Source organism: Lepus europaeus, chromosome 11 (genome assembly GCF_033115175.1).
Source record: "Lepus europaeus isolate LE1 chromosome 11, mLepTim1.pri, whole genome shotgun sequence".
In the NCBI taxonomy this organism is placed as follows: Eukaryota; Metazoa; Chordata; class Mammalia; order Lagomorpha; family Leporidae; genus Lepus; species Lepus europaeus.
Genome location: NC_084837.1, coordinates 105004996 through 105018001, shown reverse-complemented (window position 1 = coordinate 105018001; position 13006 = coordinate 105004996). Strand labels below are relative to the sequence as shown.

The 13006-nt window shown below is 47.2% G+C and overlaps 1 protein-coding gene across 4 annotated transcripts in view; it reads left to right on the top strand.

The window, feature by feature from the left end:
• Positions 1-13006, top strand: part of BLM (BLM RecQ like helicase) — a 102012-nt gene that overhangs the window by 72619 nt on the left and 16387 nt on the right. For all 4 annotated transcript variants that reach the window (XM_062206282.1, XM_062206284.1, XM_062206281.1 and 1 more), the window contains exons 15-17: positions 1229-1389; positions 7451-7646; positions 10022-10212. In XM_062206282.1, the coding sequence (XP_062062266.1) occupies positions 1229-1389; positions 7451-7646; positions 10022-10212 (548 nt within the window). The remainder of the gene's footprint in view (positions 1-1228; positions 1390-7450; positions 7647-10021; positions 10213-13006) is intronic.

Sequence of the window (13006 nt, the reverse complement as noted above, 5' to 3'; positions counted from 1 at the left end):
AGTGTCACAGCATAGCTTAGCCCACTGCGCCACAACTCTGGCCCCTCCCTATCTTTTAGAAACTTAAAAGAACATGTTTAATAGTTATGTACATTTTATTGCACAATTTTCTTTTTAAATTATTATCCTAATGTTCTTTAAAATATTTATAATTTTTAAAATTGTAAGCAAGGATCCAGCACCGTAGTGTATTGGATAAAGCCGCCGCCTGCAATGCCGGCATCCTATATGGGCACCTGTTCTAGTCCCAGCTGCTCTTCTTCCAATCCAGCTCTCTGCTATGGCCTTCCTTTCTTTCTTTCTTTCCCTCCCTCCCTTCCTCTCTTTCTTTCTTTTTATGTATTTATTTAAAAGCCAAAGTTACAGAGAAAGGGAAAGACAGAGAGAGAAAAAGAGATCTTCCATCTACTGGTTCACTACCCAAATGGCCACAATGGCCAGGGCTGGGCCAGCCTGAAGCCAGGAGCCTGGAATTCCATCCAGGTCTCCCATGTGAGTGGCAGGGGCCCAAATACTTGGGGCCATCCTCCACTGCTTTCCCAGACACATTAGCAGGGAGCTGCATTGGAAATGGAGCAACCAGAACTTGAATCAGTGCTTCCAAGGGATGCCAGGGTCAGGTAGTAGTTTAACCTCAGTGCTGGCCCCTACAGTATTTCTGAAGCTCTTGATGTGTATTGCCATGTGCATTATGCAAAAGGTAAATAAGCTGCCTTCTCCTTAAAAAAAATGATTTATTTACGTTTATTTGAAAGAGAGAGTTCTCCCCAGTGCTCACAGCAGGCAGGGCTGAGCCCAAGCTAAAGCTGGGAGCTGGAGGTGCCGGCTGTGTCTCCCATGTGGGTGGCAGGGACCCACGTCCCTGAGCCATCACTTCTGCTTCCCAGCGTGTGCATTAGCAAGAAGCCAGAATCAGAGCCAGGACTCGAGCCCAGGCCGTCTGTGTGGGGTGCAGGCATCCTAAATAGTGTCTTAACCCAGGCACCAGACACCTGTCTCAGCTTCCTGGTTCTCAAGCCGGCGTGAAACAGCCCCGGATGTGCCCAGGTCCCCTGACAAGTCGTGCACAGGAACAGGGTTCAGAGTCGCGTCTTGTTTCCCGGGCGTGTGTGTTCATTGCTGGAGTTGTTCTGCGTGTGCTCTTCTCTCCTTCCAGAACACTGCAGCCAGCCGTGCTGTCACCGTGCGAAAAGTCCTCACTTCTCAACCCTGTTTTGGTTTCCGGCAGATGACTCGGGGATAATTTACTGCCTCTCCAGACGGGAATGTGACACAATGGCCGACACGCTGCAGAAAGACGGCCTTGCTGCTCTTGCTTACCACGCTGGCCTCAGTGATTCTGCCAGAGATGAAGTACAGCACAAGTGGATTAATCAGGATGGCTGCCAGGTGACTGCTCTTAAAATAAAAAAAAAAATTTAAAACGCACTTTGATAATATACTCATACATGCAACCTTGCACGTGTAAAATGCAAAGTGTTTTTGTTTTTTAAATATTCATTCATTCACTCATTTGGAAGGCAGAGTGACAGAGAAAGAGAGGGAGAGACGTAGAGAGGTCTTCATCCACTGGTTCACTCCCCAGATGGCTACAACAGCCGGGAACTCCCACATGGCTGCAGGGCAAACACTTGGGCCATCTTCCACTGCCTTCACAGACCCGTTAGCTGGGAGCTGGATCAGAGCGGAGCAGCCAGGACTCAAACCAACACTGCTGATGGGATGCTGGCATTACAAGCACCAGCTTAACCCGCTGCACAACACTAGCTGCTGCAAACTGTTCATGCCTTCAAAGTAGTGAACACCAAAGTAAGACTGCAAGTCAAAAACAGACGTCAGGACTTCTAAGTTGCTTCTTTCTCTAGCAAAACCTTTTCTTTTATTGACGCATAATTCCCATACCATAAAATTCACGCTTTCAAAGTGTGCAAGCTAGTGGGTTTTGCATCGTCATAAGGTTGTGTGACCATCACCACTACCATAATTCCAGAACATTTCGTCACCCCAAAAAGCAAGCCCATACCGATTAGCAGCTTTTCCCACTTCCCAGCCCCTTTCAACCACTAGTCGTCTAGCCACTGCTAACCTATCTCTAGACTTTCACGTTCTGTTCATTTATTTATTTTTTTAAAGATTTATTTATTTATTAAAAAGTTAGAGTTACACAAAGAGAGAAGGAGAGGCAAAGAGAGAGAGGGCTCATCCACTGGTTCACTCCCCAATTGGCCGCAATGGCTGGAGCTGTGCCAATCCAAAGTCAGGAGCCAGGAGCTTTTTCCAGGTCTCCCACGTGGGTGCAGGGGCCCAAGGCCTTGGACCATCTTCTGCTGCTTTCCCAGGCCGTAGCAGAGAGCGAGATCAGAAAGGGAGCAGCCAGGACTTGAACCGGCGCCCATGTGGAATGCCGGCACTGCAGGCCAAGGAGTTAACCGGCTGTGCCATGGTGCTGGCCCCACATTCTATACATTTTATATAAATGGTATCATACGCTGTGGTCTTTTGTGACTGATTTCTTTCACTTAGCATAATGTTTTCAAGGTAATACACACTGTAGGGTGTCTGCACTCATTCCTTTCCATGGCCAGACACTGCGCTGCCCTATGGATAGACCAGTTCTTTTATGCATTCGCTCAGCTGATCCACCCCGGGGTTAGTGAATAGTGAACAGTGGTTCTGTGAAGTCATCTGTGTTTCTGTGGGTCACGTGGTAACGCTGTGTTTAACACTTTGAGGAACTGTCAGACTGTTTTCCAAAGTGGTACACAGTCTCACCTCCCACCAGCAGTGGGTGACGTCCCTGCCAGTCCACCTTCTTCTAACCAGCACTGGTTGTTGTCCATCATTTTTAGCATCTGTCCAAGTGGCTGTGAAGAGGTATCCCACTGTGATTTTGATCTTGCATTTCCCTCAGATCTAAAGACGAGGATCTGTCTCTGGAGGTGACTGGTTTGCCTTCACCCAAATAGATGGAGAGGGAAGATGGGAACACGCGAGGCGTCCTGTGCTGGGACGGGCGCCGGCCTCGGAGAGCTCCCTCCACAGGCAGGGGTGAGCTTGAGCAGAATGCTTAATCCTGATGTGGAGCCTGTGAACATTTTTCAGCTCAGGGAAAAAAAAGATGCTTCCCCTGAATATGCAGGGGGAAAAATATCTCTCAAAATTGATTCTAATAATTTTTAAAACAGAAGAAAATCCCAGGGGGTATTAGCCTACTATCCCCAGAAAGATATAAGAAGACTTGGCCTATTAAAACAAGGGGCCGGCTCTGTGCCATAGCAGGTAAACCTGCGACGCCAGCATCCCATATGGGAGCTGGTTCCAGTCCCAGCTGCTCCACTCCCATCCAGCTCCCTGCTAGTGTGCCAGGGAAAGCAGCAGAAGATGGCCCAACTCCTTTGGCCCCTGCACCCACTTGGGAGACCTGGAAGAAGCTCCTGGCTCCTGAATGGCCTAGGTCCAGCTATTGTGGCCAAGTGGGGAGTGAACCAGCAGATGAAAAATATTCTCTCTCTCTCTCTCTCTCTCTCTGTCTCTCTGTCAGTCTCACCCCCTCTCTCTATAACTCTGCCTTTCAAACAAATAAGGAAATCTTAAAAAAAAAAAAAAGAATGAATAAATGAAAGAAACTAATACAGATAAACTAAGAAGATTCCAGGCTGCGATGAAGGGGGAAATTAAAATAGTTTGTCAAAATAACAAAACCAAAACGGCAGAATTATGTGCCAAGGCACAGTGCAGGGCTGGTGTTGTAGCACAGCAGGCTAAGCTGCCACGTTCGACACTGGCATCTCACGTGCCTATGAGTGGGAATGGAGTGCTGGTTCGAGTCCCGGCTGCTCCATTTCTGATCCACCTCCCTGCCAGTGCCTCTGGGAAAGCAGCAGAAGGTGGCCCAAGTCCTTGGGCCCCTGCACCCACATGGGAGACCAGAATGGAGCTCCTGGCTCCTGGCTTTCAGCCTGGTCCAGCCCTGCATGTTGCAGCCATGTTGGGGGTAAATCAGCAGATGGAAGATCTCTTTCTCTCTGTCATTCTTTCAAATAAATAAAATCTTTTTTAAAAAAGAAATCTTTAAAAAAAAAGATTTTACTTATTTGAAGGGTGGCATTACAGAGAGATCTTCTATTCATCAGTTCACTCCCCAAATGGCTGCAACAGCCAGGGCTGGGCCATGCTGAAGCCAGGAGCTCCATCCAAGCCTCCCAGTTGGGTGCACAAGGACTTGAGCCGTCTTCCACTGCTTTCCCAGGCACATTAGCAGGGATCTGGGTGGGAAGTGCAACAGCCAGGACTGAAACGGGAACCCATGTGAGATGCCGGCGCTGCAGGCCATGGCTTTACCTGCTACGCTGCAGCGCCATGCCGCCCACTTTATTTTAAGACGCAAATGGGCTAACGGAATTGCAGATAACCGCACAGTGAAGTAGTCATTGACTTGAGAATGTGAGAGGGGAAGAAGAGATAAACACTGAGATGGGAGGAATGAAAATGATATTTGTTGGCAACAGGAAATAGAGATCCAGCCTAAGAATAGTAAGTGTACCCAAGGAAAAAAGCAGGGTAGTTGAAACAGATATGGTAGTCAGATGTGTTATAAATACGTAACGCGTAACCGGTGAGTGTTTGCCTCGTGGTTAACATGCCGGTTAGAGCACCCACGGGCAACACTGGAGTGCTTCAGTTCGCTTCCTTGCTCCGGCGTCCTGCCAGTGCCGACCCTGGGCCCTGGATTGAGTTCCCAGCTCCAGTGGCATGTAGGGAGTGAGCAAGCAGTAGGAAGCTCCCCAGCTCCCGCCTTTCAAAAAAGAATTTTTAAGTAGAAGCAAATATATAACAAAAACAGAGGAAGGCTGGGACTGAAGACTTTCACAGCCAGCGCTTGGTCGTATGTGTTGGAAACAGAAAGGCATTTTCATAAATGCAGAAATATGTCACTGATTTATCATTACTGAAATAGTTACAGATTTAAGTCTATACATATTAATGTACCCATTAACCAAAATTCCAGTGTACCCCCTCTTTGGCAAGCTTTTCTTAAAGTTTACCTGGAAGAATATTCAGGTGAAAATAAATGAAATAATTTGACAAGGAACACTGAACTCTTTTATAGAATAATGTATTGCCTGGTTCTAGAATGAAAAATAAAGTCAGTTAAAATTGTTTGAAGGAATTTGGAAAAAAAAAAAAAAAAAGAGAGAACTCTAGTTGGCAATACCTTATGGACAGGTCAGCAAAATAGAAATCCAGAAATGGAATAGAAAGCCATATGTGAGGGATGGCATTAGACATTAATGGGGGGGACCAGTGCTGTGGTGCAGTGGTGCAGTGGGGAAAGCCGCCGCCTGCAGTGCCAGCGTCCCATATGGGCGCCAGTTCAAGTCCCGGCTGCTCCACTCTGATCCAGCTCTCTGCTGTGGCCTGGGAAAGCAGTAGAAGATGGCCCAAGTCCTTGGGCCGCTGCACCCATGTGGGAGACCCAGAAGAAGCTCCTGGCTTTGGATCGGCGCAGCTCCGGCCATTGCACCCATTTGAGGACTGAACCAGCGAATGGAAGACCTCTCTTTCTCTCTCTCTCTCAATAACTCTGCCTTTCAAATAAATAAAATAAATCTTTTTTAAAAAAAAATGAGGAAGGGAAGAGTATTCAACTAGTGGCACTGGTTATCTGGGGAAGGGAATCATTTTAGTTTCTTTCAACAGGTAAACTATAGAAAAATGAAGGTATTTTATGATGCCAAGTGGAGGAGACACTGAGCTTAAAACAGTCCCAAAGGAAATCATTGTGAGAAATGATTGGAAAACAAAACACTGCCATATCGTTAAACAAAAGTAAAAGGCAACAACAGACCAGGAGATAATCTTCAAAGAAAACATCTGAGCTTGTCACAGCTTTGATAAGAAAAACACGAGTTAATTAGCCCAGGCTATAAACAGATGTTGGAAATGAGGAAATAACAAATGTTTTGAACAGTTCAACTTTGCTAATCAAAGGAATTCCAGTGTGAAAGCAGCGGGAGGCCACTTTTCACCTGAGCTGTTGGTGGGCGTGCTGTGAGAAGCCCCTTGGACGTTAGGATCAGGAGCCCCATGTTGGGCATGGAATACACGGGCTAGTGTTGAGCACGGAGTAGCTTCTGTGTCCTGAGAGACAGGAGGCCCTGCCTGCGTTACGTTCAGTGTGTGAGGATGTTCAGGGTCTAATCACGGGGCAGATAGGGGAAAACGGGACTCAGAGATGGCATGAAAAGAGAAAATGGAGGAGGAAAAAAGGAGGAGATTGAGTTAAGAAAGGAAGTAAGTTAGTAAGGAAGTAAGTAAGTTAAGAAAGGAAGTAAGGACAAAGCCAGTTTTCCGAGGTACAAGACAGAACGAGCTGTCCCTGCAGCTTGGCCTGACTTAGAGCCTGCACACCCGTGCCTCACAGCCGCTCCTGCACAGCCCCTCCATGGCGAGAGGCCCCAGAAGGTGTGCTGGTGGGCAGGGAGCCATCGGGGTGGGAGGTGTGGAGCCTGCAGCCCAGGCCGCGGCCATCGCGGGTGTTGGTAAGTGTGCCCGTTGTGGCAGCTCCTCTCTGGGTGCTCACAGGTACTGAAATCATGTCATTAGCCTTAGTCTGCCTGCCAGATACTTCAGTTGCTTTTGAAATACTCTTCTTGCAGTAGCAATTCAATTTTTTTAAGTGCTAAAAAAAGGCATGCAGCTTTATTTGTATAGTGTAATTTTGCCTGGAGATACAGCATTTTGATCTGGGTTAAATAAGTCCCAAATTTGCAACGAAATGGACCGTCTGGAAAACTGGTTTATCAAGCTCTTGAAATTTAACCATCACCTTGCTTCTACTAAGTAATTTGGCCAACATCCATAGTCCCTGTTCTTTTCTTCTTTCCTCTACTTTCCCTGTAAATGTAGCCAGCTCTCTGACTCCTACCCTTGTGAGTTTCCATGAGAATGTCACTGGCTGTGGCCTTGGAATCAGCTGATGAATAGGAGCTGCTGTGGGACCAGCTGGTGCCCCTGGTGACTGCTAGGGAGCCCTGGGGCAGGCGAGGGCCCCTGGTTCCTGAGCCACGCAGGAGCTCGCAGCAGCCCTGGGGCCAGCCGGGGCTCCCTGGCAGCGTGTTGCCTGCGTCCCCTGACCTGGAAGTCTCGCCTGTGTGAGCAGCACCACTCCTCACAGATACAGGGGGATGAACACGGTGGCCCCCGTGGCGGGGCCAAGTCACCCAGGGAAGTGCCTGCCACACCAAGTACTTCTCTTCACCTCCCTGGGTCTTAATAGAATTGCAGGTTATCGCTGTGAAAATCTATTAGTCACGCTAACCCGCAGGACCAAGTTAAGATTGGATCGTCACGTGGAATGTGTTTTAAAGTAAAAGAAGAGTTGAGCTGTGGAAAACATCTGTGATTAGAATGTCCCTTTGAGTCTGATAGCTTCTCCCTCTCCCTGCAGGTTATCTGTGCGACCATCGCGTTTGGGATGGGCATTGACAAGCCCGACGTGCGGTTTGTGATCCACGCGTCTCTCCCCAAGTCTGTGGAGGGTTACTACCAGGAGTCTGGCCGGGCTGGCAGGGACGGGGAAATCTCCCACTGCGTGCTCTTCTACACGTACCACGACGTGACCAGACTCAAAAGGCTGATACTGAGTAAGCCTGGCCTCCCGGCCTCCCGCGCTCGGGGTCAGGGCCGCTCCTGCCCTTGTGTTCCTCTCGTTCCGTTGTCCTCGAATAGTTAGAGAAAATCGGTCATCGTGTGGATTGGAAGTTATGCTTTATTATAAAAGTTGTACTTTTTTTCGCATAAAACTTGAATAGTGCAGTCTTGTACAGGCAAACAAATTTCCAAGCCCTGTCTCGTCTTCTCCCAAGAAGTCAGCCCCAGTTACTGGTTTCCTTTATAACATTTTCACCCACTTCCATGCATCTTTCAAATGTGCAAGGAGATGAAAAGGAGAAGATGATGAGCTCTCGTGGACAAGAAGTAAGATAACAACGCAGCAGAGCCGAACCCTCCAGACGCCGTCTCGTTTACCCTTTCCCCATTCAAGACAGTGTCATCTGTTTGTTTACCTCCCAAATGCGTATAAAATGCAAATGGGGTCATGTGATGCATGCTTCTTCATGTATATATACTTTTTTATGACCTGTTTTTTTTTTTTTTTCAGTCAACACTAAGATGTAATTGTTGCTCTGATCAACATGCATAGTTTGACTACATTGAATTCTACAGTATGGTTGTTCCATGCTACTAGACCAATCCCTTTTAATAGATTTTTACGTTGTTATTTCTACTGCTATCACCAGTGCAGTATTGAACATCTGGGTACAGATGTCACTATCCTATGTATATAAGATATATAAGATAGGATATATAAGACATATATACCCTACGTATATAAGGTAAACTTCAAGACTTAGACTTGGCAGAGTCAGAATGAACGCATTTTATTTTATCCTTGACCCCTTTTTCTACTGGATTGTGATAGTTAAATATAGTGACTCTTTTGCAACCACTTGTGAATTAACTCTGGTGGATACCCTGCACATGAGAAAGGCCATGTACCATGTGCGGCTCCTCATTCCCTCGCGTGCTCCTGAGAAGTAGCTCAGAAAGGTCGAGTCCGTGCCGGGAAGAGAGCAGGCTCCAGAGGGGACTTCACTGCTCCAGGATCACCAGTAGAACGCAGCAGGGGCACTTGGAGTAATGGCGAGTAGTCACCACAGCGGTGGCTGTGCTGGGTGATACCTTTGGAACTTACTATGTGCTGTTTGAAATGCTTGATGTATATCAGCCCTAAAGGCTGACACACAGCGGCAGAGCTCTGAGAGAACCCAGAGTCCATGTTTCTTGCTCTATACTCATACCAAAATGATTGTCAGTGAAAAAAATGACCCGTTTGTGTTTTTAAACAAAACCTATATATAGGTGCCCCTCCTTCACAAAATGGTTTGACTTATAATTTTTCATCTTCATTATGCAAAAGCAACACCAGTAGAGTCTTGAATTTGCCTCTTTTCTCGAGCTAACGATCCGTGATACAGTGTACCCCAGGCAACGTTGTGACTGCAGCCCTGAGATCACGGAACGAAGCCGCACTCCATGGTGCACTGTGTTGCCAGGCCAGAACGTCCTGTAGGTTAGGTGTGTTGAATGCATTTTCCACTCTGCATATTTTCAACTCACAGTGGGTTCTTGGAATATAACCCTTAGTCAAGGAGCATCTGTATTGAGTTAGCTCCAAACAATTAAATCAATATTTAGATTCTAATAACCTAGCAACCATGCAAAAAAAAAATAATACTCATAAACTGGAATAAAAATAATGTTTTAATTTTATTCTTAAGTAACCGCAGTTGCTTAAGAAAGCATGCACCTGTGCTTTGCACACCTTGGAATCCATCAGACGCTGCCACACTCAGTTCCTGTTTCACATTGATTTTCCTGTTTTTATCATGGCAACAGCTGCCAACAATGCAGCTACACAGAGATGGCCCTGGAAGGAGCGTGGCACAGTCTAATGTTCGAGCCATGTACTACCTCACACTAACGGAATGGTGCTGAACATACATTGGGTATTGCTGTGTTTCCCGCGGCTTTGACGTCTTCTGCTCCTGTGAGCTCTCTGCAAACCCCAGGGCTTGCTGGCCCACAGTCTGGGGACCACTGGTGGAACTGCTGGACCTCAGGTTCTCAGGCGGTACACGGTTCAGTGTCCTCCTGTGTCCGGTTCAGTCTGTGCCTCTCCGATAAATACAGTAAATGCAAGGCTAACCTTGATTATGGAGGATAATGAAGATTAGTGTTTCCATTTGAAAAAAGAGAAAATTAGCATTCCTATAACATTAAAACCTTGAGGGATGAACATAAATACCCAGTGAGTTACAATATAGGGTGACATCATGCTGACCGCCTGCTGTCAGAGTGGTCGTCTCGCTGTTTGAAGCTGTATGAACCTGTCCTGATCCTGTCCGGTTTCCCTGCTGCAGAATGTGTGTTTCACTGTGCTCTTCATCACTTTCAGTGGAGAAAGATGGGAACCAACACACGAGAGAGACTCATTTCAACAACCTGTACAGCATGGTGCACTACTGTGAGAACATAACAGAATGCAGGAGGATACAGCTTCTGGCTTACTTTGGTGAAAATGGATTTAATCCTAATTTTTGTAAGAAATACTCAGATGTTTCTTGTGACAACTGCTGTAAAACAAAGGTAATACAAGAAAATTCTGACTTCTTGATAATTAAGGAAATTGCCAAGATTCTTTTTTTTTTTCTTGATACACGTTGAGTGCCATAGGTGGGCCCCAAGGGATTAAGCAAGACAAAGAGTGCTTATGTGAAATAGAAACTTTTTTTAAAAGATTTATGGGGCCAGCATTATGGTATAGCAGGTTAACCCTCTGCCTGCAATACCAGCATCCCATATGGGTGCTGGTTCGAGACCCAGTTGCTCCACTTCCAACCCAGCTGCCTGCTAATGTGCCTGGGAAGGCAGCAGCAGATGGCCCAAGTCCTTGGACTCCTGCCACCACATGAGAGACCCAGATGAAGCTCCTGGCTTCAGCCTGGTCCAGCCCAAGTCGTTACAGCCATTTAGGGATGGAAGATGGAAGATCTCTCTGTCTCTCCTCCTCTCTTTGTAATTCTGCCTTTCAAACTAAATTTATTTGTTTGTTTGAAAGAGTTACAGAGAGAGATTTTTCCATCCACTGGTTCACTCCCCTAATGGCTATAATGGCCAGGGCTGGGTCAGGCTGAAGCCAGGAGACAGAAGCTTCATCTAGTCTCCTATGTGGGTGGCTGGGGCCCATGCACTTGGACCATCTTCCAATGCTTTCTCTGGCACATCAGCAGGGAGCTGTATTGGAAGTGGATCCAGGACTTGAACCAGCGCTCATGTGGGACGCCAGCGTCACAGGCAGCAGCTTAACCTACTTGTGCCACAGTGCCAGCCCTGGAAATAGGAACATTTTAAAGTAGTTTTGTGCAGTATTTTTTCTTTAGAATTAAAAACCTCTAAAAAAAAATGCACTGGACATCCACCTGTCTAAATGTGCACTGGTAATTACAGGATATTTTAGAAATACTAATGCGTGAATATCCAAGAAGATCCAAGATAGGCAGGTGCAGCCTTTTAAATTCAGTTCTAACCTATATTTAAAGATCTCTTTCTTCAAAGAATATATTAGTGTGCAGCACGTTTGAATTCAAATTAGTTAAATTACTCCATTGTTTCTTCACAAAAACTATAGACAACAATGGTAATGGAGCACTCCCTGTCATCTGTCCTGAAATAACCTTGGGAGGTTGTGAAACGTAGTCATCAGCTACTTACTGTGTCTAACCTGGTCATCCTGCATCGTATTGTCCACTGTGCATGGCTGTGTACTGAGCATTTTCTTTTTTAAAGATTTATTTATTTACTTGAAAGTCAGAGTTACATGGAGAGAAGATGAGGCAGAGAAAGAGAGAGAGAGAGAGAGAGGTCTTCCATCTGCTGGTTCACTCCCCAATTGGCCGCAATGGCAGGAGCTACACTGATCCAAAGCCAGGAGCTTCTTCCAGGTCTCCCACACGGGTGCAGGGACCCAAGGCCTTGGGCCATCTTCTACTGCTTTCCCAGGCCATAACAGAGAGCTGGATTGGAAGTGGAGCAGCCAGGACTCGAACCAGCGCCCATATGGGATGCCAGCAATGCAGGCAGTAACTTTATCCGCTATGCCACAGCGCTGGCCCCCTACAGAGCATTTTCACAACTGGTGTATTGTTTAAAAAATCCAAACAAGATGCAGAAGGTTCACAGGTGAACGTGGTGTGGGCCAATTCACAGGCTGGAGGGGAGACACATGGGTGCATGTTCATATCAGTGGAATACCGTGTGGTCAGTATTTTTACAAAGATATGCAACACTGGCCAGAGCAGAAGTTAACTCACTCTCTCTCAGTGTGAACTCTCCCATCTCACCTTGTAAGCATTGCCGATCACCTTGCTCATCCCACACATTTGTGTTGAGCTCCTGCTGTGTACCAGGCACCGTCCTGGGAATCGGAACAAAATAAAACCCTCGCCCTCACAGAGCTTACTGTCTCATAGAGGGAGGTCAGTTACAGACTGTGTGCAGGACACTTCAAAAAGCTGGGAGGGAGCAGGCCAGTGCCGCACAGCGGGTTGAGCTGCTGCTTGCAGATGGCAGCATCCCATATGGGCTCCAGTTCGAGTCCCAGGTGTTCCACTTCCAGTCCAGTTCCCTGCTAATGTGCCTGGGAAAGCAACGTAAGATGGCTCAAGTGCTTGAGCCACTTACATGGGAGACCCAGGTGGAGTTCTGCACTGCTGTCTTCAGCTTGGCCCAGCCATTTAGGGAGTGAACCAGCCAGTGCAAGATCTTTTTCTCTATGTATTTCCCTCTCTGTGTGTTATTCTGCCATTCAAATAAATAACTCTTCAAAATAGAAAAAAAAAAAGTTAATGGGGGTGAGGTGTTTGGCATGGTGGTTAAGTTGCCACTTGGGATGTTTGCATCATGTATTGGAGTGCCTGGTTCAAGTCCTGGCCCCAGCTTCCTGCTAATGTATACCTTGGGAGACAGCAGATAAGAGTACTTGGGTCCTTGACATTCACATGGGAGACTTGGATTGAGTTCCAGGCTCCTGGCTTTGGCCTGGCCCAGCCATGGCTGCTGTAGACATTTGGGAAGTGAACCAGCAGGTGAAAGATCTGTCTGCTGGCCGGCGCCGTGGCTTAACAGGCTAATCCTCCACCTTGCGGCGCCAGCACACCGGGTTCTAGTCCCAGTTCGAGCGCCGGATTCTATCCCGGTTGCCCCTCTTCCAGGCCAGCTCTCTGCTATGGCCCGGGAAGGCAGTGGAGCATGGCCCAAGTGCTTGGGCCCTGCACCCGCATGGGAGACCAGGAGAAGCACCTGGCTCCTGGCTTCGGATCAGCACAATGCGCTGGCCGCAGCGGCCATTGGAGGGTGAACCAACGGCAAAAAGGAAGACCTT